Genomic DNA, 25,223 nt, shown 5'->3' on the forward strand with positions numbered 1-25,223 from the left:
TTCCAGCCCTGGGCCACCTCCCCCAGCTCCACCAGTGCATCTCGGTCTGGACCCACAGCGCCCCCTGCTCTTCCAGTAGTGGGCCACTCCCCAAGCTCCACCAGCATCCGCCGTTTGGGCGCCGGAGCCCTCTGGCCAGTGGCTGGTAACCAGAGAGGCTTCATGCTGGCTCATGCACTCAGCTGAGTCGTGCCCCTTGCTTTAAGGGGTAGGCGCTAGTCCCTATTTCTGGGTCAGTTCTCCAAACGGGGACCATCGGGCTGACGAGGGCTCTGTGTGTTTGGAGGGGAGCAGCAGCATTGTGTAAATCAAACAGTGCGAGAGCCGAATTGGTGCCGGAATTGAGAGCTGTGGCCAGGAGTAGCCGCCCCGTGGGCCATCGCAGATGTTCCCCCAGCCTGACGGGAGCCTGGGCGGGTGGTGGAGCAGTTTGGCAGGGACCTGTCCTTATCTGGGGCGCTGCTTCCTGCTCTTCTCATCGGCTCAGGCCTGGGGCATTACTGGCTACTCTTTACCGGGCTTCAGCATTTCTATCCGGAGCGAAATGTCTTCCTGGGCAAATCCCTCCGAATAACCCTTGCTCTCTTCCAGCCACGGGGTTATAAACCGCTTCCTTCCAAGGGAGATCTCGGGGTGCTTTTTTCAAATGCAAATTTAGATGGAAGGCTAGGAACCGGCGGCCTGGCGCAGCCACTTTCCCTGGGGGGGGGATCCGCGCTTGGAGCCCCGCAGAGCCCACGAGATGGGGACAGAGCTTGGGAGAGCCAGCACCCCCTGTGTGTCCTGGGAGCAGGCTGCCTTGACCTCTGTGTGTTAGTACCGGGGACTGTAGGCTGTCTGCGCAGTAACGCCGCGGTTGGCTTCGGGCAGCCCTGGGACAGTGCGGGATTCCAAGAGTGGGCGCTGAGGCCCTGTTGTCTAGGGTTACATCCACAGCGCAAAAAGCCCCCCAAAACCCCAGCCAAAAACAACCCCTGTGGGTCTCCCAGTCTGGATCACCTGACTCGGGCTTGCGCTCCGGAGCTAAACGTAGGTGTAGACATTCCTGCTGGGCTCCGAAAGCCGGCAAGGTGGGGGTGTCTCAGTGTCCAGACCAAGCAGGAACGTCGACACTGCTAGTTTTGTCCCTGTAGCACAAGCCTGAGTCAGCTGCCCCAGGCCCTGAGACTTGCTGCCCGGTGTTTGTTTATGATTTTGTTTGCAGCGTAAAGGCGCCCTGTGGCTCCCCGTGAGAAGAGGCTGGCGTGCTGTCGGCTGTCCTGTTGGGTAGCTGACTTGGGCCGAATTTTTTTCTGCCTGCGGGTGTTGATAATTTCGATGGAGAAGATCCATGTTTATTTGTAAGCAGGTTTTTTTACATGTGTATGTGTAGAAATGTTCACAGTTGTGGGACGTTATGGGGGGGCGGGTCAGGCAGTAATTATTTAGTGGCAGTAAAAGTTCAAGCTTCTTGGGTGACGGGGGGTAAGTCGCTGAATCTCTCGGGGTTCAGGTTCTGCATCGGGGGAGGGAGAATATGCCCTTTCTCCAGCACCAGGGCAGGCTGGAGTGCGGTGGGCGTCTCCACGGTGCAGTCTGTCCTTGGTCTCTCGCTGCCAGCCCGTGCCTGTTGGGATGAAGGCTTTCGCAGTGTGGCCATGTGAGCAGAGACCCCTCCAAACTCACTACAGGCCAGTTCCCCAGCAGCCGGCGCTGTCCTGGGCCAGATGCAGGTGGGCAGCCTCGAGGGGAGGGGTGCCCGGCAGAGCTGCATGGCACGATCGCCCGTGTCGCGCGCCCCCTGGGGATCTCTGAGGCTGCTGTGAGCAGGCTCAGTGTCTCTGTGAGTGCCCGAGCGGTGATTGTTCTGGAAGGGCAGTTGCCTGAACTCGGTTACCTTCGCCAGATTATGTTTGACATTCAATTAAACCCACAAGGCACCTGGATGTAAAATGTTATTGTAGAGATGAAGTTGCAGAGGATCATCACGGGCAGGGTTGGCAGGGATTGCTGGAGACAGCCAGGGCCTTGGGAGCGCATTGACGGCTCGCACCGCAGAGCATGCAACAGCCCGGGCTGAGCTGGGGTGCCAGTATGTGGTGCCCAGACCGATCAGCTTTGCTCGCAGGATCGGCTGCCGGATTTGGGACATGACCGGACTGGCATATCGCTGGGCATTGGCATGTAGTGCCACTGCCTCCCTCGCACACCTGTCCTGAGGGCCCGGTTTGTGACCCTGTCCTCCCGTCTCACGCAGCTCCGCAACTCCTCTGCTATACAGAGCTCATGAACGGATCAGCGCTCCCACCTTTCTAGGAGCGCCGCGTGTTCCTGCACACTCACGTACGCGTGTGTGCTCACGTCCGTGCACACTCACACACGCTCTTCATTCTCACACGCTTGCACGCTGTCTTTCACATTTGCACACATGTCCGTGGCATGGCACGCTGACACATACACATCCTTCGCTCTTGCATGCGACACGTCATTTTTCACATTTGCACACTTGTGCGTGCTATGGCTCCCTCACTCTCGTGCACGTTCTTCAACCTTGCATAACTGCACACTTGTGCACGTTGTCGCACACATTCCAGCTTGCCCATGTGTGTTCTTTGGCTTGCTGCTGCACGTATTTGTATTCCCATGTGCTTATGCATCTTCTCCTCCGCCTTCTGCACTTTCCTTTCATGGCTGTATGCTAGTGCGCGGTCTCATGCACACTCAGACACTCATGGCTGGGTGTGTTTTTGTGCACTTAGGCACACACCTGGACACAAACACGAATGCACGGGAGCCTCTCTATGCACAATCAGAGAGCAGGGGACAGCGCATCCGGGAACTGACCGAGACGTGGGTTAAGCTGGGGGGAGAAGAGCTACTGACATGCTAGGGCTGATAAACCGCCAGCTTGTTGTTAGAGTGTCAGCAAGCGTGTGAAAAGGGCGTGTGTGTGTGTGATGAGTGTGTGTGCATGCGTGTGAGGCCACAGCTGGCGACAGAGATGCCAGTCTCACTCCAGTGCCCTGCAGCGGGAAGCCTGCCTGTTCCTGGCTGGGAAAGCAGCGGGCATCCCAGCAGATGAGAGGACGGAGCTGGTCATGCTCCCGAACGCTGGGCTGTAGCTGAAGGTGGCAGGTTGCGGGGGTAGCCGCTAGCCTGCCCCAGCCGGGACTCGCACCTGGCATCCCCCCAAGTCCTGGCTGCATGGAGATGCTGCTAAGAATAGCCCCCTGTTTGCCTTTTAGGTTCTCCATGGCAGGCTGGGCCGGGGGGCTGAATGCTGGGCTTTGATTCAGCATTGGCAGACGCCCAGCCGGGATCTCCTCAGGCCTCCTCCAGGGAGCTGGAGCCACGCATTCCCCCTGGCCTGCCTCTGATCCCCTTGGGGCTGCGGGGGGATCATCACCCGGTCCTGTGTGCTCCCGATGGGACCAGGCCTGGCTCCTCCGGGGGTTGGAAACCGGCTCCGAGAGCTGTGGGGCCCATCACCCTGGCTACCAGCCCCCGGGGGTGTTGTGCAGGGAGCTGGGAGGAGCTCTTTGGGGCGGGGCTCGGTGGTGAGCCTGCAGCTGCCTGTCGCGTCGTTACTTGGTTGTGCCCTGTCCCCGGACAGGTCTGGGCTGCTGTGTCAGGGCCGAAGGCTCTCGGTGGAGGATCTGCTACGGGCCTTCATTTCCTGGGCAAGCACAAAGCCACACTCGCACGTGCACTCCGCCAGCCTTCCCTGCACGTGGGCGTGCACACCCACCCTCTCTCTGACTCTGCTGTCTCACCCTGCCTGTGCTGCACATGCACACGCTTCCTTCCGGCACCCGTGCGCTGCCCACGTTTGCACGGAGCTTTATCATCCCTAGGAACCTGGCAAGTTCCGTGCCAGCCCAGAGGCTGTGGGTGAGCGTGAGTGGGAGATTGGAGGAGAAGCTGTGTGTGTGTGGGGGGGGGGGGGGGGGCATTTTAGCTGTGATCACGCCTGGAGCTGTTCACGGCCGGCTCCCTCCTGAGCACAGTCAGGGTCTGTGCCACGGTGAGAAAACATTGGTGCTTGCAAAGGAAGCATCACATGCGGGGAGCAGGGGGGAAGGGGCTGCCAAGGGACCCCAGCCCTGCCCTCTGCAGCAGCCCCGGTCGGCAAAGCGCTGCACAGGGGCTGGAAAGTCCCCATGGGAACCGAAGCCCAGCAGCTCCCTGGGTGGAAGCTGAGCCCAGGCGGAACAGGAGCTGGGTTTGCTAACCCTGGGGGGCTCCCGGGCCAGGGCTCCGTGGAGCGAGCGTGGGCCAGTGTCTAGTTTAGCCACCCAGGCACATGGACCGGTGTGTTTCTGGCGGCTCCGTGTCGGAGCCAGCTGAGCGCGGCGCATTCTGCTTCGGGTTTGCTCTGAATGTTCGGGTCCACTTGCTGCTGAAATGGGGAGGGGGAGGCACCGATCCGGAGGCGTAGAAGGGGCGGGCGGCGAGGTGCGATGGAGAGGATGCTGGACTGGGAGCCACATGGCAGCCCCCAGCAGGGTGAATGGCCAGGACGGGCCTCGTCCACCCCCCAGCTGCCTCCTCTCTTGGTCCAGGCTCACAGGTGGGCCGTGTGCTCCCAGCAGCCTGGGACGTGAAGCCCTTCGTCTCGGTGGGGGAGACCAAACTTCCCCACGCGCCTGCGGGGCCAGCATGCTGGGGGGCGGAGCGCTGAGTGCGAATCCTGCTGGGCGCTGTGGTTGTCCTCCAGTCCCACCACCCCCGCCGGAGACCGCAGCGCTGCCGAGCAGGTTACAACAGAGGTGGCTGAAAGCTGTTGGGTAGCCATGGCAACCGCCGCGCTGCCGGGAACTGGCTTCGGAAGGGCGATGAACAAGAAGGGAAGCGAGTGAGATTTGGGCAGGTGGCAGCCGGGACTGGGCGGTGGATGAGCGGATGGAACGGACCAAAGGGAGACGTATCCTGATGGGGTGGGCTAGGTGCAATCCCCAGGAAGTGGCCAGAGCCACGTTACTTGTGGAAGATTGGCCGTGTGGGCAAGGCCGTGGGCTGGGACACGTGTGACCGGGTACAGTTCTTTGCTCGATGTCTGCCTCAGTTTCCCCATCAGTAAAATAGGAGGTGATGATACTGGCTTGTCTCAGCGGGGATGTGAGGATACCTGCAGTGCTGGGCAGGAGGGGCTCAGATACCCCAATGACAGGCTGGATCGGGCGGCAGACAGATCTCCCGCTAGGCTGGCCGGCCGCGCTTGGCTCTGTCCATCACCTACATCACTGCGGAGGGTCATTGCTGGGCGGCAGGAGTCGCCGGGTGAAATGCTCTGGCCCGTGTCACCTGGGGAGCCAGGCTAGATGCTCAGAGCGGTGGGGCCTCTGGGTGTTAATATCTCCGGCTGCCCAAGAGAACAGGCTGTTAGTGGCTGGGCAGCTTCCTAGCTCTTCTCTCTTCAGTCCCCCTCCTTCCTGGGGGAGCGTTAGCCGGTGGGAAGGGTGGGGGGAGCACGGGGTGTGTGTTTGACTTGCCTTCTGTCCCATGGGGCTCGCTCTGGTGTCAGCATTAAGTGCTTCTCTGCCTTCCCCTGAGCAGAGATGAGTGAGGGAGGTAAGATCTTTTATTGGACCCACTTCTGCTGGTGGGAGAAACCAGCTTTCGAGCCACCCAGAGCTGGTCTGCAGGGCTGGGAGAGGTACTCCCAGCCTCCCAGCTACACCTCGTTCAGTGATCGCACCCCTTAGTGCAGGAGGTGAAAAGTGAGCAGATTTCCCTGGAGGCTGATGACAGCCCCAGGCAGAGCGAGCCAGGAGAGGGCAGATGGCGATAAACAGGGGGACAGGCAGATACCTCCGGGCTCCAGCACTTCACACGGGGGCCTGTTGTGAAAGCCGTCTGAACGGGCCTGCCTGCGGGGAACCGAGAGCCTAGCTGGAGCAGGCTGCTTGGCACTCATTGTGGGGTGTGTGCAGGGCAGTTGGAGTCGGGGGGAGCTCTATGGGGTGCATTGGAAGACCCTGTCTGGGGGAGCTCTGGGGCCCCCATCTGGGGGAGCTCTGGGGGGACAGTTTTTGGGAGGCTTATAGGGTGCACGGAGGTCAGTCGAGGGGGGCTCTGCCGTGCATTATTGTGTCTGTTCCAATCGCAGTCGTGGCGTGAGGGTTTTTGCAGCTCTTGCCCGGCCAGGGTTTTGGTTAAGCAAATGTGGACGATCACGGTCATGTTGTGTTTGTTCCGCCCCCTGTGTCGGGGCGCAGCGGCTGGAGAGTCCCGGGGGATCGCTCCCCCTTTGCACCATTTTACCTTCCTTTGCTTCTGCCTGGCGTTTTCTAGCTCCTTATACGCCATGGCCAACTTCCGCCCTGCAATACGCCCCACAACCCCCGTCAATTCAGGGTAGCAGACTAGAACTCCCCTCTGTCTGTCCATTCTAATCTATAGACAAATCTTTTGGCTTTTCCCGCCACTGAAATGCAGCCACCTCTGGGGCGGAGCGCAGTAGCTGTTTAACAGTCCCATTGCTTTAGGATAGGGCGTGAAGAGTCCAAGTATCCAGTGGGACCCATGGAAGGCATTTGCGAGGCTGGATGAACTTAGCTGAGGTCGCTGGGTGTGTGATTTTCCTGCATGTTAAACTATTTAGATCAAAATGACAGAGACCCACCGCCACGGCGTCCCTGGTAGTTCTCCAGCTCGTGAGCACGGCGGCTCCTATGGCCAATCAGTTCTGTCTTGGCAGCCCCGATACCAGGTGCCTGCGTTGCTGCTCCCAGGCTGGGGTGCCAGGGCTGGCGGAGGCAGCTGGGTCACTTCGCTCGTGATTTGGGGAGGGAATCTGCTGCCGTTTCCTAACTTGGGAGCCAATCGTCTCCCGTGGGACCTTGTCCCCTCTGCTCCTCGCCTTGTGCTGCCCACGGAACAAGGCTCTGCCGTGGGGTCACCACGTGCTCCTGCACCAGGGCCTCCTGCCAGCTCCCCTGGGTCACCTCTCCGGCTTCCTGTGTGCACAGGCGTCTCTGCTTGTTACTCACACCCGGTGGAGAAATTAGGGCCCCAGCAGATGACCCTAGGAATGGTCCATCTTGCTTGGTCTTCCTCCCTCATCCCGGTCTTCTTTCTTTCTTTCTTTCTTTCTTTCTTTCTTTCTTTCTTTCTTTCCTGCCAGTGCTGTCCTCGGCACAGCCCCCTCCCTCACTCCCAGGCCCCAGTCCCGTGGCTGTGAGGGCAGAGCAGCAGAGGAGAGAGGCGGCTCCACAGAGAGCCATTAGCCAGAGACCCGAGGTACAGAGCCACGCCGGCAAAAGCCCGAGCGAGAGGGAGCAGAGCCAGGACGTGGCAGGGGAGGGACCCGAGGGGGAGGGGGCAGGCTGGGCCGGTTCCCTGGCGGGGGAGCTCTGCAGAGCGACAGCCCGGGATTTAGTACTTTCCAAAGGAAATTGAATTTGGTTTCTTTGTCGAACGTAAGTGGGGAAAGTGCCCTCATATATCCTGTGAATTTATTATTTGTTCTGGGCACTCGCTGCGCGGTTCATAATTCCTGAGCGTTTCGAGTGGGGAGGCTGGCGGCTCTGCCCAGCGGCGCTCCCCCAGTCTGACCCGCCCTCAGCCGGTGGCTTTATCCACCGTCCAGTCTCCCCAGAGCTGGGGAGATCTTCGCAGGCTCCCAGCTCGTGTGTCCCTGCGGCTCCGAGGAGCCCTTCCAAAGGGGACGCGCCGGGGCACGGATTAGATTGAGTCGGAAGCAACAGTCAGTAAATTTGGGTCCCTTTATGGCATCAATAAGAGTCAGCACAGTCAGCGCTCAGGTCAGCGGCCTGCGTGTATTTCATGCACAGCAGAGATACTGACAGAGCAGGTGCCTAATCCACCTAGCGGCAGCATCTGCCCCACGGGGAGGTAGGGTGTGGGAGGCCAAGGGTCCCTCTCATGCTGGTATAGGGCAGGCCCTGGAATGAGCATCTGGCAAGTCCAGTTTTAGTGGGGCTGGGCGGGTTGGGCAGGAGGGCTCTGAAACGGATTCACTCCCAGTTCTGCCCTCCATTGCTGCCCCGTTCTCACAGGGCACTGCTGGGAGGAAGTTCACGTTACCCTAATCTCAGCTGCCATTGCTGGGGCACTGCTGCTAGGAAGCTCGCACCGCTCCACTCCCAGCCGGCCTTGCCAGGGCGGTGCTGGGGGGAAGCTCTCGCTGCTGGAAACCCGCTTCTCCAGGGTGGTGGCCCTGGGGCCGTCGCTGGCAGCAGCTGGGAGCCTAACAGTTCTGGAGGGGGGGTTTCCTCCTCTTTCGAAGCGTCTCTGCCCAGGACCATTATCTGGGATATTCGTGCCATCAGTGTCATCGCCGGCACTCACTGCCATTTGTTTCCTGTGGCGTGAAGCACCTGCAGGCCAGCGACAGAGCCGTGTGCCGGGGGCGCCGCAGATGGGAAGGTGCACACAGCAGAAAGCAATAGCCACTGCTGAAGAGCCTCCCCGAACCACCCGGCGCTGGGCCAGATGGGATAACAGGAGCGGAGCAACCCCGCACGCTCCCCTTGACAGACGGGGCTCGGCAGCGCTTTACGCACCGAGTGAAAACTCCAGGTGCTGCCTGGTTCCTGTTAGCCGGCTGGGTAGTGCAGGGAACGCCTTCCAAACCATCCCAGAGCATCCGTTCGGGATGGGAGTGGAGGAGGTTGTTAGAGCCAGTATGCCGACCTGCACGTGTATGAGCGTGTTTATGCGTGTTCGTGTGTGTGTCCATGCATGCAGCAGTGCATGTCCCGGCGTGTCTGTGTTTGTGCGGCTGCGTGTGCTTTGTGTATGTGTGTGTACATGGAGGGCTCCTTTTTAATATCCCCCTCCCCCCTGCGGCTGCACAGAGGGAAGCACCCTGCTCAGAGAACACCCAGGGGAGAAGCCGGGGGGCTCTGTGTGCCCCCATGCACCTGGCAGTAGCTACACAGGCAGGCCTCTGCTAGGAAAGGACCATGCTGCACGCTGGCCGAGTGCCTCGTCGCTCTTCATCGGCTGCTCCACAAAGGAATGTAACAGCCTACTACTGCTGCCAGCTTGCGGCGTCGCACGTGTAGCTCAGCGGATCTGCTCAGCAGAGCTCCCGGCACTGAGGCCTGCGGTCGAGGGAGCCCTGCGCTGGGAACGTGGTCCTGTCTGCGTGCTCCCCCACTCCAGCCGTGGCACAGAGAGGAGATTCTTTCCCCAAGATGTCCGCTGTCATCCTATGGGTAGGGGAGGGAGCGGACTGGGGAGGAGGGTGTGGGGGGGATGGGAGGGGGGGCTAGGAGTCAAAGCCCCCCCCCCCCCCCCCGCGCGGCTGGCATGCGTCTTTGATGAGCACATCCACATGCCTGTTAATTTCACGCTAAGCACCCTTGATGGATCTCTTGTTATTTTTGGTGAGCCGAGCCATCAATTTGTGGCACCTCGCTGCAGCAATCTGTTAGGTGGCGAGTGAAGAACACCGCCATCTAATCAAGCCCCGGCGGGTGGGCGGGCGGAGCCCCCTTCTCGGCTACCGAGTCAGCGGGGCGCGTGGGGGGCACGGGCGGAGCAGCCGGGATGGGTGGTGAGGGCCCAGGGCTGGGCTGCGCTACCGCAGTGAAGTACTACTGTGAGCATGCAGCCGGCTGGCCGGGTGGTTAGCACCTGGAGAACGGGCGTTGGTGCGCCTGCTTTCCGGAGTGGATGTGCTTACGGGAGCGCCTCAAATCCATTGCACGGTGGCTTTGGGACACGGGGGCGCTGCCCGTTGCAGAAATGAGCGTTGCCGGCTGCCTGGCCTCCAGAGGGAAGCGGGCAAACCAGATGAAATCTCAGGGATCCGCAAAGGGATTTTGCAGCGAACTAGACGGTGCAAAGGATCGGATCACTCCGAGGGGGAAGGGAGCCCAGCTCGGCACGGGCGAGATCAGCCTTCTCTTGGAGAGTTTATTTTAACATGGGGTCTCCTAAGTGTCAAGGGACTAACGCTGTTGCCCGGAGTCAGGCTCGGTGAGTGCAGGGGCTGGGTAAGCGCCCCCCATGCGGCTGCATCAGTGCATCTCAGACCTGCCCTGTAGCAGCACCTTGCAATGCTGGTCCCCAGCTCTGCCAATACATCGCAGTCTGGCCCTGGAGCTCCCCCTGCTATTCCAGGCCTCGTCCTCCCCCACGCCTCTAGCTCTGCCGCTGCATCTGTGCCCACCCCCCTGCTGTTCCACCCATGGCACCCGGCTAACCCAGCCCAGTCCAGCCTGAACACACGCAGCTTGGTCCTGACGTGGTGCCAGCTCAGAGCTGGATGGAGCGAGAGGCGGCCAGTGAGCAGAACGTGGCAGAAGCTTGCAGTGAGGTGATGGATTGGGATGCTGTGAATGCTGCTCAATGGTAACACGAGGCAGTGGGTGGTGTACTGAGATGCAGGCTATATGCCCGGGTAGTGGGGGCAGTGCCCTGCAGTGAGGCAGTGCGGTCAGAGGCAGAGTGCAGTGACGCTGTGGCAGGGGGCAGTGCCTTGCAGTGAGGCAGTGCGGTTGCAGGTAGAGTGAAGTGACGCTGCAGTGGGGGAGCAGCACCCTGCGTGGGTGATGCGGTCAGAGGCAGAGAGCAGTGACGCTGCAGCAGGGGGCAGTGCCCTGCAGTGGGGCAGTGCTGTCAGAGGTTGAGTGCAGTGATGCTGCAGCAGGGGGCAGTGCCCGGCAGTTTGGTCAGAGGTAGAGCACAGTGACGCTGCAGCAGGGGGAAGTGCCCTGCAGTGGGGCAGTTCGGTCAGAGGCAGAGCGCAGTGATGCTGCAGCAGGGGGCAGTGCCCTGCAGCGAGGTAGTGCGGTCAGAGGCAGAGTGCAGTGACGCTGCAGCAGGGGACAGTGCCCTGCAGTGAGGTCGGAGGCTAAGGGCGGTGACGCTGTAGCAGGGGGCAGAGCCCGGCAGTTCGGTCAGAGGCAGAGCACAGTGACGCTGCAGCGGGGGGGAGTGCCCTGCAGTGAGGCAGTGCGGTCAGAGGTCAAGCGCAGTGATGCTGCAGCAGGAGACAGTGCCCTGCAGTGAGACAGTGCGGTCAGAGGTCAAGCGCAGTGATGCTGCAGCAGGGGGCAGTGCCCAGCAGTGAGGCAGTGAGGTCGGAGGCTGAGGGTGGTGACGCTACAGCAGGAGGCAGTGCCCTGCAGCGGGGTAGTGCGGTCAGAGGCAGAGTGCAGTGATGCTGCAGCAGGGGGCAGTGCCCTGCAGTGAGGCAGTGAGGTCGGAGGCGTAGGGGGGTGTGCTGCTGTGTATTAGAGGTGCACAGGTCACTGCAGTTCCTTGGCCAGGGCAAAAGCTGTGAGGTCTGCGGCTGAGGACAGGAACGTTCCTCAGAGATCTGGAGGTGGCTTAGCCTTCTCCCCGCCTGTCTGCCCTTCTCCAGCCCGGCACCGAGCGCGAGGTCTGTGTGCTGGGGGAGGGAGGAGCTGTGGGGGAAGAATTAAGGGAAGCACATAGGGCTTTGGTCTAGTGGCGAGAGCACAGGCCTGGCAATCAGGACTCCTGGGTTCTCGTCCCAGCCCTGCCCCCTGTTCACTGTGTGACCACGGACGAATTGTGGAAATCTCTCTGTGCCTGTGTTCCTGTCTGTAAAATGGGGATAATAATACGATTCTGGCCCCCAGTCCCATGGAGTGAAGGGCCCCCAAGTGACGGGGGGGGGGGAGGATTCCCCCAGTGTAGGGCTGCTGTGAGCAGCCCTCACAGACCCCTCTAGCAGCCCCGGACTCCTGTCGGCCAGGTCATGGACACACACACCCCCCCCCCGCTTTCTCACCAGCGTCTCACTCTCCTCCTTTCAGGCGATGATGTGGAAGAGAATCAGAAGGTGAAAACTCAGTGGCCGAGGTCGGCGGACGAACCCGGGGTTTATATGGCCCAGACAGGTAACGGTGCTGGGAGGGCGGGTTCTGTGGGTGAGGCAGTGTTTAAAACCGGGGATGGGTAGCCAGGGCGCGAGCTCCTTGGGGAGGTACCGTGCCCTGCACAATGCTGGCCGGAGAAGCACTGGCAGCCAGTCCCTGTGGGGCATCATGTCCGGGCACACACAGGCGTGTGCTCCCCCCAGGAAATCTGGGGGAAATAGACTTGCAGCCTCCCCTGGAGGCAACAAATCTACCTGCAGGCTGGGGAAGACGTTCCAGCATCATTGGCCCTTCCCTGAGTCCTGCCAGCCCCTAAGCAAACGCAGCAGCTGCCGGTGGCGCTTGCTGGGAGTGGAAGAGGCTTGGCCCAGAGCCAAGCGCTGTAGGACTTCTCTAGCCAGACGGTAGGGCCAGGGCCCCACCCAACCTGCCCCGAGGGATAGTGGGGGTTGATGATGATGATTTATTTGTATTACTAGGAGTCCCAGTCAGAGACCAGGGCCCCAGTGTGCTGGGCACTGGACTGGGCTCCAGCAGGCCTGGCTTCAGTTCCCTTTTCTGCCACTGACACCCTGAGTGACCTGGCCAAGTCACCTCATCTCTCGGCACCTCGGTTTCCCATCGGCTTCTTGTATGTTCTATCCCTGTCTCGCCGTGCGTATGTACAGCGCCTAGCGCAATGAGTTTGGACGGTCCCAGGGCACTACCATAATAAACATGATGAATAATAATATGTACAGCACAATGGGGCCTTGTTGTTTGGGCCCCATTGGTGGTTCTAAAAAAAGCCGGAGGCCCTGAGTTCTAATCCCAGCTCTGCCACTGACTTACTGTGTGGCCTTGTCACGTCACTCTGGGAGTTAGGCGCCTCAATACCTTTGAGGATCTGGGCCGCTGCCCCTCTGCCTCAGTTCCCCGTGTGTAAAAACAAAAAATACCCAGGGGGCGATACTGTTTTTCTCCCTCCCTCCCCGGGCTGTGGTGCGGTATAATTAGCTCATGTCTGCACCGCTCTTCGAACATGAAAGTGCTCTCAGAATGCTAAACGTTGTAAGGCAGCCACCTCTGGGGTGGAGCAGGGGCAAAAACGACCAGCCTCAGCAGCACTCTGCAGCAGGCTACGTGTGACGGGAAGCCAGTTCTCCACTGGGCTGTCCCATAAATCAGCCCAGGGATGATCATAGTTCTGTGCATTTTAATTAAGAAGAAAACCCTGACAGTTTAAAAACAACGGCCTGGCTTCCATTTACACATGCCCTGCGCAGTCTCTGGAGCAGCAGCACCGGTGACGGAGATGGAGCGAAATCCTTTGTTCCCAGCCCGTGCGCCCACTTAATTTGCTCCATGTCTGTATTTTCTTTGCACCTTCCTGAGAGGATTAAAAAAAAAAATCTATTCATTGTTTAGTTCAAACGTATTTATTTAGCGAATTCAACTGGGTCATTTGAGCGCCTCTTGTTCCCCACTCCCTGATTGATGCGCTCTGGGCTGCTCCGTGCCTGGCAAGTTGGATGGAGCCGGAATCAGCAGGAGTGATCAGGGTGCAGTGAGTCTGGCTTGCGGATCTCGGATCCTGCCATGCCCAAGGCTTGGAGGTCGCTCCCGGGTAGGGGCCCGATCCTGTCCCTGTTGGAATCCAAGGGGGCTTTGCAGCTGGCTTTGGTAGGGGGCAGGATCAGCTTTCCCTCGCAGGACTTCCTCTGTCCCAGCTCCTGCTCGTCCTCCTGGTACCCAGGTTGGCATTAACGAGCCCTCCTCCTCCGCCAGTGAGATCAATGCCTGCCAACAGGCTGGGCCTTATGGCAGACACCTCCCGGCCCCTTTGGATCCTGTCCCCGTGGAAGACAGCAGCCAAACTCTCATTGACTTTCCTGGGAGCAGGATCGGGCCCTTATTATCCTGTCTGGGTGTCTCGCTGGCTGTGAGACCTGAACAGAACCAGATGCTGAGTGAACACACACTGAACTGTGAGTAAGTGAAAGCTCCCGGTTTGGGACTGGAACCTCTACAGCACTACAGGAGTGTTTGCAGCCCTGGCAACCCTACAATAACAAACCAGCGTCCAGCCCTGCAGTGGTGTGGACGGCCCCAGTGCTCCTGCCCAGGAGCTTCATAGCAACCAAGTGATGCGTATGCGCAACCCTACAATAACAAATGACTGATAGTCAACCCGATGGGCCCTGAGATACATGGATTAAAGGTGCTGCCTAGGTGCCATGGATTGTTACAGTTGCTGTAAATTGAGGGCACAGCCCCACTGTTGCCCAGCAACCCTACGACAGTAAACCACTCCAGATAATACACCAGCGTGCACGTACCATGGAGCGAAACAGGAGGTGTGCCGGACCCCATGCTGCCCTGCATCTAGTGGGCCAGATCCCCAGCTGGCGTAAGTTGGCCTAGCTCCATTGAGGTCAGCGGGCCAGATCCCCACTTGGTGTAAATCAGCGCGGCTCCATTGAGATCAGTATTTATGCTGATTTTCACTAGCTGAGTCCACTGGCTTCAGTGACGTTACTTCTGATTGACACCGATGGAGCTGAGAGCAGATCCCAGCCTGTAATGAGTAATAACAGCCCAGAACTCTATCCCCCCCTTTAATTTTTGACTGATTACGTGAGCGCCTCGCTGGGAAGCCCGTTCCAGCTAATCTCCGCTCTCTCTGTCTCCAGGAAATAATAATCCCCGTCCCATGCCTCCTGCCTACGTTCCCTCTTAAGTTAAACTGATATCCCTACAGCTGGCCTGTCCAATAACTTCAAACGGATCATCAAGCTTAATAAGGGCCGGACTGTTGTAAATGTCAATATCACACCTGCTCACGGGAGAAAGAGAGATGGAGACCTGGGCCCGCACAGCCAAACAGCTGCTGGGCCTTCCGGCCCGACCACCACTGCCCAGGGAGCTTTCCCAGGAACCGAGCCAGACTGGATCCGATCCGGGCCCGGTGTCCTGCTTCCGACTGGCCAGCAGCAGCTGCTTCAGAGGAATAAACCCTGCAGCTACGGGAGAACCTGCCCCCCTGGGAAATTCCCTCCTGATTCCTGTTAGTTAGAACCATTAGAGGTTAGGTCAAGCCCTGGGGCAGGAGGGCTTTGATCCCGTCCCAAAGTTTATTAAGCCTCCCCAATGTAAACCTGGCTCCTCTCCCTCTCCAGATAAATGTCCAGTCCCTTTATTTTTAACCCTGCTAAGCTCGGTGACCTCATGTAGCAGTGAGTTCCGCAGGCCAGTTGTGCATTGCGTGCATGTGTGGGTGTCTGGCGGGGGGCGCGCTGCGTTTCGAAGGAGGCCGGCTGGCCAACGCGTGTCTCTCCCTCTCTCCCCACAGGAGACCCCGCCGCGGAGGAGTGGTCCCAGTGGAGCGTCTGCTCCCTGACGTGTGGGCAGGGCTCCCAGGTGCGCACACGCTCCTGCGTCTCGTCTCCCTACGGGACGCTGTGCAGCGGGCTGCTGCGGGAGACGCGGATATGCAATAACACCGCCACCTGCCCAGGTACAGGGGGGCAGGCAGTGAGGAGGGGGGAGTTGTGGCGCTTCGTTCCATTTCATAACGAGGGCCCCCTACCCCCACCCCTCACCCGGCTGTGCCACGGGCACAAACTGGCCCCGTGGCGGTGCAGAGATGCTGCATTGCTAGGAGGAGCAAAGCCGCCCGTCCCAGGCTGCAGGGTGACCCCAGGGCTCCCAAGCTGCTCAGTGAACACCCAGCTTGCGGGGCAGGTGAGCTGTGGGGTTCAGGACCCTGATGATGAATTGGTGGTAGGGATGGGGTGGCCCTAGGCTTCTCTGCCCTTCTTCCTGAGCTGGAGTGATGGTCTCCCTCCCCGTGGGTGACCCACCCACCCCGAGAGCTGTTCCCATCCCCCCTGGGGGAGCAGGGGCAGGACGTCCTAAGGGCCAAGGGAGAAACTCCTGTCCTTTCCTGCTCTGGGATCCACCCACTGGATCCTGGTCTCAGCTGGAGAGGGGGTGAAACGCCACTGGCTCCAGGACAGCCACTTGACCTGGGGCGTGCGAGAGCAGACCCCGGCCCTGTGGCCCCTCACGAGGGGCTGGCACGGGGCGGGGATTCTGTCCTGGGGCAGTGCAGAGTGGGCAGGGATAGAGCCTGATCCAGCTGTCAAAGGGGATGCGGAGCCGGGCTTTGAGCTGGGTCACGCTGATGTGACTCTGTCGCGGTCAGGAGAAGTTATTTCTCATTTACACCAGAGTAGTTAGTCCTGTGGCCTGAGTGAGGGACATGCAGGGCATGCGGTGTAGCCCATATGCTGTCCCCCAGGGGACACCTCTGTAGGATTGAACGTTGGCCTCATGCACGAGGCGCTGACGTGCGTGAGTGGGATGTATTTATTGCTAATGTTACGCTGACCGGCCGGGATCTTGATATTCTAAGCCGATGATCCTGATGATGACATTGGTGCGGTGAGTTAGGTGGGTTCTCAGCCCAGCTCCGAGTGGAGACAGGCACCCACAAAAAAACCATTGCTACGCTTGCGCGCAGGCTCAAGCAGTGCCATGGGGCCGAGCTCCCTTCACCCACAGGGCAGAACCAAAGCCTGCAAGTGGGGAGTGGGGAAGGAGGCAAGCGTGCCCTGATCCTCCCTTACTGAACCTGGGCACAGACTGAAACTCCCAGGGCTGGCGACCTGGCCAAAGCGCTCAGCAATCTGCCGCCAGGTTGTCTCTCCCCGCTGCAGGGCCCCAGCAGGGAGGAAGGCATTTTAGGGTAGGAACGAGTGTTTGCCTGGGTAGAAGGAGGGATTCAATCGGGAGAGGACGGCACCTGCCTGGATCCCATAGAGATGGTGTGTGCAGTGGTATGGAAGGACGGTGCCTGTAGCCCCCGTATCCCTGGCACCGGCTTGCCTGGTTAGAGCGCAGGTAGTCAGCACGTTAAGCTTGGAGTGCTGGCTGTGCATGGCCAGCCTGTTGGGAGCAGGTTCCCTGGCTGCTGGGGACATCTCGGTGCTGTTACACTCAGGGAATGTCTACATAGCAGCCTGGAGGGTGACTCCCTGCTCGGGTAGATGTACCCGGGCATGCTCTGCTCGAGAGAGCGTGCGAAAAACAGCGCTATGTCCTGGCCGTCCGAGTACAGACCCACCCGATCCCCTGGCTACGTACTGGGCTAGCACAGCCACCACCTGGGGTGCTGTTGTCTTTGGGAGCTCAGGAGATGGGCAACTTCTCCCGAGTGGGGGTAAGTCTCCTTGCCTGGCACGCACCCAGGCCCCCTGTCCCAGCCAGCTCAGTGATCCATCTCGGCTCGGGCTCAGCGGCCAGCAGCGCAGGCAGCCCCTTGAACTGCCAGGGGCGGCAGACCAGGCCCTGAGCAGCTTCCGCTCCCACGGATGTCAGCAGAGAGCTGGGGATGCTCGGCACCACGTAGGATTGGGCCCAGCGTGGCGCTGGTCTGGGGCTCCAAGGCTGGGAAGGACGCTGGGGTGAGGGGGCAGCACGAGACCCAGGCACCACTTTGGTCCCGCTGCAGCCCTGTGACTGATGTGGTGCTTGCCTGCTCAGGGGCCTTGTCCAGGCCAGCGCACGTGCTAAACTGGCTGATTCACAGCCTGGGGGCTGGGGAGCCTGGCCTTTAATTCAGCCGGCCTGGCATGTGCGGCCTAGTGGGTAGAACCCTGGACTGAGATGTAGGAACCAAGGTCATTACAGGATCGGGGCCTTTGCTTCTGTGCAGCTGGATTCTCTCTCTCTCTGTCTAATCTGATGGTCTCATCTGGCCCCCTTTGGGAGCTTATCGGCTGTTGCAAAATGACAGCGTGGGCAGAAAGAGTCTGCTAGTGATGTCATAACACCCCGCTGACGCTGGCTGTGTCCCCTCCCCCAGTCCAGGATGAGATTTTTCTCCAGGCCGAAGGCTTTTATCTCAGTGATGGCTCGGTTGCCTTCGTCTTTTCCTCATCTTCCCGGCCCTTTCAGGTTATCCCTCCGAGCGGCTGTTTGATCCTCAGAAAGCTCCGAGCTTCCCTGAGGGCTAAAGATGCTTCGCAAAGGCTTTGAAGATGGGCGAGATGTTGACATTGCAGGCAGAGCCATGGAAACGTAAAGCACAAGGGCTGCCCTCCTCCCCCCGCCCCGCCATGACATCGTATTTCTCGGCTCATGCAGCAATAGGAGAGCGTTGCCTCGCAGTTAGAGCTGGGCGGGCTGAGAGAGCTGCGCTTATTTCCCACGTCTGCCAGGAGCAGGAGCCAGGACTCCTGGGTTCTATTCACAGCTCTGCCACTGGCTCCCTCTGCGACCTTGGGCGAGTCACGTTGCCTCGCTGTGACTCGGTTTCCCCAACTCCCCGCTCAGGGCCTTGGGAAGCTCAGTCCGCCTTTCCGAAATGCTTTTCGGTCCCTCAGAGCGAAGAGGTGGAAGAGGTGGGAGCGTTTCTATTAGCACTGGGCACAGGCGAGGGCAAGGCGATGAGGGGACAGCATCAACCCGCCCAAAAATCCCATTTCTGTCTGAAAACGCTGAGCCTGCTAGTCCCGGGGAACACTAGAGATCGCTGCAGGGTGGGGACGTCTCTCTCTTTAGTCCAGCTTGTTTAACCTGTGCACTTTAGGCCAGTTTTTCCAAAGGGACCAGCACTCACCAGCACCCACCTGACGTCCTGGGTGAGGGATGAACAGTGCTGAGGGCTTTTGCGAATCTGGCTCTGACTGCAGGTGTGGAGCCAGTGGAAACTTGGCCCTTTGCATCTAGTCGGTTTCGCTGTTTTCCCCTCCATGGTTCGTCAGTTTCACCGTGGTCTATAAACATCAGTGGAGGAGCAGGAAACCCCCCCCCCCCCCGCCCACCAGTGCAATAGTTCCTTTATTGACTGTTTTATTTTTAACAAACCTGAATTATTTTTAAAAACCAGAAACTGGAATTTTGAAAATTAACCAGTTTTTTTTATAAGTCCCAAGCAGGCCATGGCCCTGTAACCCGATCGGTGTCTGGTCCTGCCATTGGCGTCTGTGGCTGGATTCTCACGGCTAGGCAGGGCCCTGGGGTAGCCAGTGGGGTCCCACGTGGATCCATCCACATGCATTGGATTGCAGCTGGACATCCAGGTGGTTTTTCAAGGCCTTGTCTGCAGGGGAAGGTGCCACTAGCTGCACTTATTTCAGGGAACTTCTCGGGCTGGTACTACACAGGAGGGCCGGCCAGAGGCTCACAGAGGTCCCCTTTAGCCTGAGACTTTATTAATCTAAATACACCTCTACCCCGATATAATGCGACCCGATGTAACCCGAATTCAGATATAACGCGGTAAAGCAGTGCTCCGGGGGGCAGGGCTGCGCGCTCCGGCGGATCAAAGCAAGTTCGATATAACACGGTTTCACCTATAACGCGGTCAGATTTTTTGGCTCCTGAGGACAGCGTTCTATCGGGGGAGAGGTGTAGGTTTTGAAACCAGTTTAGTTAAACTGAAGCAAAGCCACATGTGGATGGTCTGATTTCAGGTTATTTTGGTGCAACTAAACCTGTTCCTAATCGACTTAAGCGAAACTGGAGTAGGGGCTTGCACTAAATCGGTTTCGGTTCACACCTTAGGTTAAATTAGTTTCTTGTGTAGACAGGCCTGAAGGGCGTTAGGTGCCCATTGTAACCCAGTGGGGGGCGTTTTACACTGCCACCCCTGTGCATTGTCCACAGAGAATGTGGGTCTGTTATAGGCTCAGCTAGAGAAACTGAGGCACAGAGAGGTGAAGTGACTCCTCCCAAGGTGTATGGCGAGTCAGTGGCAGCGCTGGGAATGGAACCCAGGAGTCCTGACTTCAGCTGTGGCAACTCATGCGGTTAGCTCAGGAGGTCCCCGGTTCGACCCCAGGTGTGGCGGCCATCACCCAAAGATCCCCTGGGCCTTGGGTTCTGCTGCTTTCCCACCATGTCATGTGTTCGTCGGTATCTTTTAATCACGCTTGGCCCCACCTCGCTGTCACCGCCGCCAAAATTCCCTTTGAAATCAGCCCTAAGGAAAAGGCTGCCTTTGGTTAACCTGCTCTAGCTAGGAGGTTATACTAGGGGGTGTACGGTAATGGGGCTGGGGGTGAGACTAGGGACTAGAGGGGAGTCTGACCTGGCTGTGTGGGAGACAGACCCTCGCTCCTCCGCTGTCTCTGTGCCCCCCCGCCACCTTAACATTTCTTACAATCTTCGAGAACGTTCCTGCCTCCCATTGTCCCCGCCGCATAGATCCAAAGTGAGGACGCTCTGTTGTAGGGGGCAGAGCTGAATAACACTCCCCACACTTGGATCTGCTGGGTGGTGCAGCAAGGGGCCGGGATGGTAGGTGGCGGCTTCTGATTTGCCTGCTGAGGCCTTGGGGTGGGGGGTGGGACTTAGGGCATTTAGGCACCAACCACCCAAACCTCCACCCCGGGGAGGGAGGAGAGGTTCAGTGGTCAGAGCAGGGAAGTGGCAGTCAGGACTCCTGGGTTCTGTTCCCAGCACTGCCACTGACTCACTGTGTAGCCTTGGAGGAGTCACCTCGCCGCTCTGTGCCTCAATTTCCCCACCCGTAGAACGAGGGTTGTGATGCCTCCCAGGCCGCGGTGGGATTTGAGCCCCCCGTTTCACAAGTATTTCCAGGTCTTCCACGCAGCAGCTCAGCCCTTCCCTCTGCCGTGGGGGAGCTGCTTTGGGTGCGGGCCTGCACTCCTGGGACGGAGCGCCCCCGATCCCCGTCCCCCGCCATGCCGTATGCTGCGCGCGGCCTGGGCCCGGGCTGGGCCGGAGGCGTGATTGCTGTGTGCTGTATTGCAGTGCACGGCCTGTGGGAGGAGTGGTCCCCGTGGAGTCTGTGCTCCGTGACCTGCGGGCGAGGGGCCAGGACGAGAACCCGGCAGTGCGTAGCCCCGCAGCACGGCGGGAAGGCCTGCGAGGGCCCCGAGGTGCAGACTAAGCCCTGCAATATCGCAATCTGCCCTGGTTAGTAACTCGCTCCTTGGCTCTTCTCCTCCGCGCTTTCCCGCTCGGCTTTCTTGCTTGCCTGCCTTCCCTGGCCGTCCCTCGAAGCCCACGGGTGGCCTCGCCCTCGGCGGCAGCCCCATGCCACGCTCAGAAAAGGCAGCCCCCCTCCCTGGGTGGTCTCAGGGCACTTAGGCTCCAATCCTCAAAGGTATTTAGGTTCCCAACTTGGACTGAAATCGAATGCAAAGACTTTTGATGTTCTGTGCGTTAGGTTCCCATGGGAATAGCCTAGAGAGATAGCTATGGAGGTCATTGTTCGTCCCCTGGCCGCCCCTCGGCTATCCACTAGCCGGCACGCGGGCTCGGCGTGCAAGGAGCAGTGTGTGTGTGTGGGGGGGGGATCGCAGGGGGGCGGACTGAGGGGGCTGTGGCACGGGATGCAGGTGTCGTGCTGGAGAGGGATGATTTGGGGAGCAGACACGGCGTGCCCATTTGTTCCCTCCCCTGAGCTAGGAGAGTGGGTTGGAAGGGGACTCGGACGGGAGATTGGTCAGAAGGAGGCCGGCGGGGTGTGACCCAGGGGAGCGAGGTGTGAGTGCGAAGGGGGCGGCTGGGGTGACTGCGGGAGGGGGTACGTGACTCCAGCTTAGACAGACAGCCCCCGCCAACATTAAAGCCCAGGTTCCCCAGCTCTGGGGCTGAACGGCCTGCGTCCAGCTCCCGACTGGGGTGACTGGGCCGGTGCCTGTGATCCGGCGGCTGATAGCAAACGCTGCCGTCTCACTAGATGTGGCCGCTTGGCCGAGGCCCCGGCGGGCTCAGCAAGTGGCATTTCTGTGGGTGCATGGGATGCACGTGACATGCACTGAGCGTCCCCAGGGGGCAGCCTTGATTCCAGCCCCTTGTGGGGAGGGGGAGAGCCCCAGGGGCTGGGGAGGAGGAACGGGAGAAGACAGGACTGTGAGACGTCTGGGTGGCGCACCGTGAGCACCCAGGGCCCTGGGGCGCTGGAGGAGGGATGTGCGGGGGCAAAGGAGGGTGATGTGATGTGGCTGTAGTGAGGCACGAGATGTGGGTAGGCAGAGCTCCATGGGCAAGAATGGAGTTGTGGGATGGGGCGAGGGGGAATATAGGGCAGAGTAAGGGGGACGCATGGGGCAGGCGCTGTGGGGGGGTGGGGTATCAGAGAAAGGGCCCCATAGGGGCAAGAGCATACCGTGGGCCAGCTGAGATTGTAAGTAGACCCCCTCTGGGAACGGTGCCAGGCACGGGGAGGCTCTGGGCCTGTCCTGTCAGGGGGCTTTGCTGTCAGTTCCCTTTCGGCAGCCAGAGCTCCCCAGCGGGCGGGGGCTGCAGGCGGACGTAGCCGAGGTGTGAAATTGCCAGCGGCCGCCCCATCTGTACCTGCTGCTTTAAAGCGGGGGCAGCGTGTAGCTCCGTCAGCGGCGACTCCTGCCCACCCCGTCGCTGGCCAGGGGAAAGCAGAGGACGAGGGGTTCCCCCTTTCTGTGGAACCCCCATCTCCGTGCTGAGTCCTGACACGGCCCCTTGGGATACCCCCCGAGAGATCGGGGACGTGGGGGCTCTTCCCCCCGCACACTGTTCATTTCTCCTGGGTGTCTCCCTCGCTCAGAGGCCCAGGGGCGGAGGTTGCTGCCCCACAGTACCTGGGCTGCCAGCGGGTCACTCCGGGCTCTGCCTTTGACCCAGCGTGATGGGCGGGTGTCGCCCATCTCTGTCGGGGGGAAGCTGGCGAGTAGCAGCACCAGGCAGGCTGCAGGCGGGTCGTTTGTAAGTAGCTTTGTGTCCAGGGCTAACGAGCAATTCCCTCCTGGGCCGAGCTGGGCAGTGGCCAGGGCGGGGGATGGCGTGCCAGGGTGGGAACCCTCCCAGAGCTCCACGGTGCCCACCAGGAGCCAGCAGGAGGAAATGGGAATGAGGGGAGGCAGAGACCCACTGGTGTCAAAGGGCCCTGCTCCACTGGAGTGAGCGGTGGTGGTCACACCAGCTGCGGATCTGGCCGAGAGCGCGCGCTCGCTCCCTCTCGCTCGCTCTCTCTTTTATTCAGTTATTGATTTTGCGGCAGCAGGTTAGCAGCTGACTCTTTCCTGCCCTGTTGGGCGGCTGACGGGCCAGACAGGCTGCTACCAGCCTTGGGGCGGGGGAATAGCGGTGTTATCCCGACAGGGGCCTGGGGCGCATCGAGAGCGATGGGGAGGAAATGTATTCGCTGGTTTCTGAGCCTGCACGCTGCCCCGTGTAGGAGCCGGGCCTGTCTCCCAGATCCATGCCCCGGGCTGCCTGTCCCCGGGGCCATCCCTGAGCCCCGCATTGGTTAGTTTCTCCCTCCTTCCTGCTCCCAGCGAGCGGCTCCGCTGCATTTCCATGGCGATGGTTTTAGGACACTGGTGGGGCCAGGGGCGGGGAGTTCAGGGCTCACATCAGCCAGGAGGCGGACGGGGGCCTAGATAACCTGCGGGGGCTCCTGCAGAGCCAGCCTGCTGCCCCTGGAGCTCCCCCGGTGCTGCATGGCACAGGGCGGCTCGTGAACGCTCCAGGACACCCCATGGAAAGATCCAGGCTGGCTCGGAGCTCGTGCAGCCGCTGGGAAACCAGTGCAGGCGGCTGTGGAGTGGAAGAAGTCGCAGCTGCTCTGCGCCCCCAGCAAGGTCCCTGCTAAGGGCTAGCGGGAGGATTCACTGCTCATCTGGTGTGGGGGAGGCGTAGTCAGGGCAGGATCCTTCCGCTCTCCTGATGCACCTCAGCTCTGCCGTGCTGCTCACGCATCTCAGCCCGGGGTCCCCAGGCACAGCTGTGCTGATGCCCACAGACACCCCCTACCTGCCCTCCACGTTTCCTGGAAAGAAACTGCTGGGAGCAGGCGGAACTGTGCCGTGGCCTGCTATCCACTGAGCCACTGCAGCAGGACCACTCATGGGGCTAAGGCAGATAGTCCCCCTGCAACATGTGCCTCCCATGGCTGCAGCCTGGGTGCTGGGAGAGCCTTGTCCCATCTCGCCATAAGCGCCAGAGCCCCACAGCAGGCGGCTACCCGGCAGCACTTTGCAGAGCGGTAGCATCGTTGGTGCATGGGGAACAGTAGCCACCACCCCGTTCTTCAGAGTGGGCCAAGTCCTGGTGACACCTGCCTGGGCGGCACTGCCGTAACCACTGCGGGGAGGCAGGATGCGAACCCAGAACCCTGAGCACCACAACACAGGCAGCTAGTGTTTCAGCTCTAGGCGCAGCTGTTAGCTGGCAGCAGTAGTAGGCTGTTACCCTCTAACTGGCCAGCCACTAGAGGGGGACGTGATGCACACTTTGCCAATGTGTTGCCGAAGCCCATAACTGGATAGGGGAGGACGAGGTTCGTGCCTGGATCTGGAAACCGGGGCTATGAGGAATTGCCCTTGCCCCCCACCCCCCGAGCTCCTGTTTGCACTAACCACCTTCTCTCCTGTGCTTTCCCCGGCAGTGGAAGGTCAGTGGCTGGAGTGGGGCTCGTGGAGCCGGTGCTCGGTGTCGTGTTCCAACGGGACCCAGCAGCGCACGCGCAAATGCAGCGTCTCGGGCCACGGCTGGGCGGAGTGCAAAGGAGCCCACGCCGACGCCAGGGAGTGCACCAGCCCTGACTGCCCAAGTAAGGCTCCTGCGCGCTGTGTGGGGGCGGGGGGGCTTGGGCGGAGCTGGGACAGGCCACGGGGAGGGCGTCAGAGCTCAGAGAGGTTGGGGACACGGTGCTGGGCATTGCTCTGGCGCAGACCAGGCCACATGTGGCAGGTGCTGGCATGTTGGGGCCCAACGCCTGCACAGGGACTCTAGGGGGAGAGCAGGAGCACCTCTGGGAGGGTAAATGCCCCCTTGCAGTAACTGGGTGTGAGCAATGGTGCCGTGTCGGGGGATCCCCGTGCGTCGCAGGGTGTGTGAGCGGCAGTGACACATCGGGGGTGGGGTCCCTGTGTGTCGCTATGAGTGTGAGTGGTGGTGTCGCGTTGGGAGGTCCCCATGCGTCGCAGGGTGTGTGAGCGGCAGTGACACGTCGGGGAGTGTCCCCGTGTGTCGCTCTGGGTGTGAGCAGTAGTGCTGTGTCGGGGGATCCCCGTGCGTCACAGGGTGTGTGCGTGGCAGTGACACGTTGGGGGTGGGGTCTCTGTGTGTCGCTCTGAGTGTGAGCAGTGGTGCCACGTTGGGAGGTCCCCATGCATTCTGGTGGATGTCAGTGCCCTGTTGGGGGCTGGGGGTCCCTGTGTGTCGCTATGGGTGTGAGCGGTGGTGCCATGCCTGTGGGGGGGGATCCCCGTGCATCACTATGGGTGTGAGCAGTGGTGCCATGCCTTTGAGGGGGATCCCTGTGTGTCACTGTGGGTGTGAGCGGCGGTGCCGTGTCAGGGGGTGGGGATCCCCGTGCGTCGCTGTGGGTGTGAGCAGCGATGCTGCAGCAGAAGATCCCTGTGCATTGCCGTGTGTGTGAGAGGCAGTGCCATGTCGGGGGATCCCCGTGCGTCACTATGG

General features: G+C 60.3%; 1 protein-coding gene across 1 annotated transcript in view; it reads left to right on the top strand.

Annotated features, from left to right (window-relative positions):
* The window catches only part of ADGRB2 (adhesion G protein-coupled receptor B2), a 96,996-nt gene that overhangs the window by 31,016 nt on the left and 40,757 nt on the right, over nt 1-25,223 (top strand). The window contains exons 3-6 of the mRNA XM_026657202.2: nt 11,739-11,822; nt 15,133-15,297; nt 20,565-20,729; nt 24,187-24,351. Of these exons, the coding sequence (XP_026512987.1) occupies nt 11,739-11,822; nt 15,133-15,297; nt 20,565-20,729; nt 24,187-24,351 (579 nt within the window). The remainder of the gene's footprint in view (nt 1-11,738; nt 11,823-15,132; nt 15,298-20,564; nt 20,730-24,186; nt 24,352-25,223) is intronic.

This window comes from Terrapene carolina, unplaced genomic scaffold, assembly GCF_002925995.2.
Source record: "Terrapene carolina triunguis isolate 2854851 unplaced genomic scaffold, T_m_triunguis-2.0 Scaffold236, whole genome shotgun sequence".
Lineage (NCBI taxonomy): Eukaryota > Metazoa > Chordata > Testudines > Emydidae > Terrapene > Terrapene triunguis.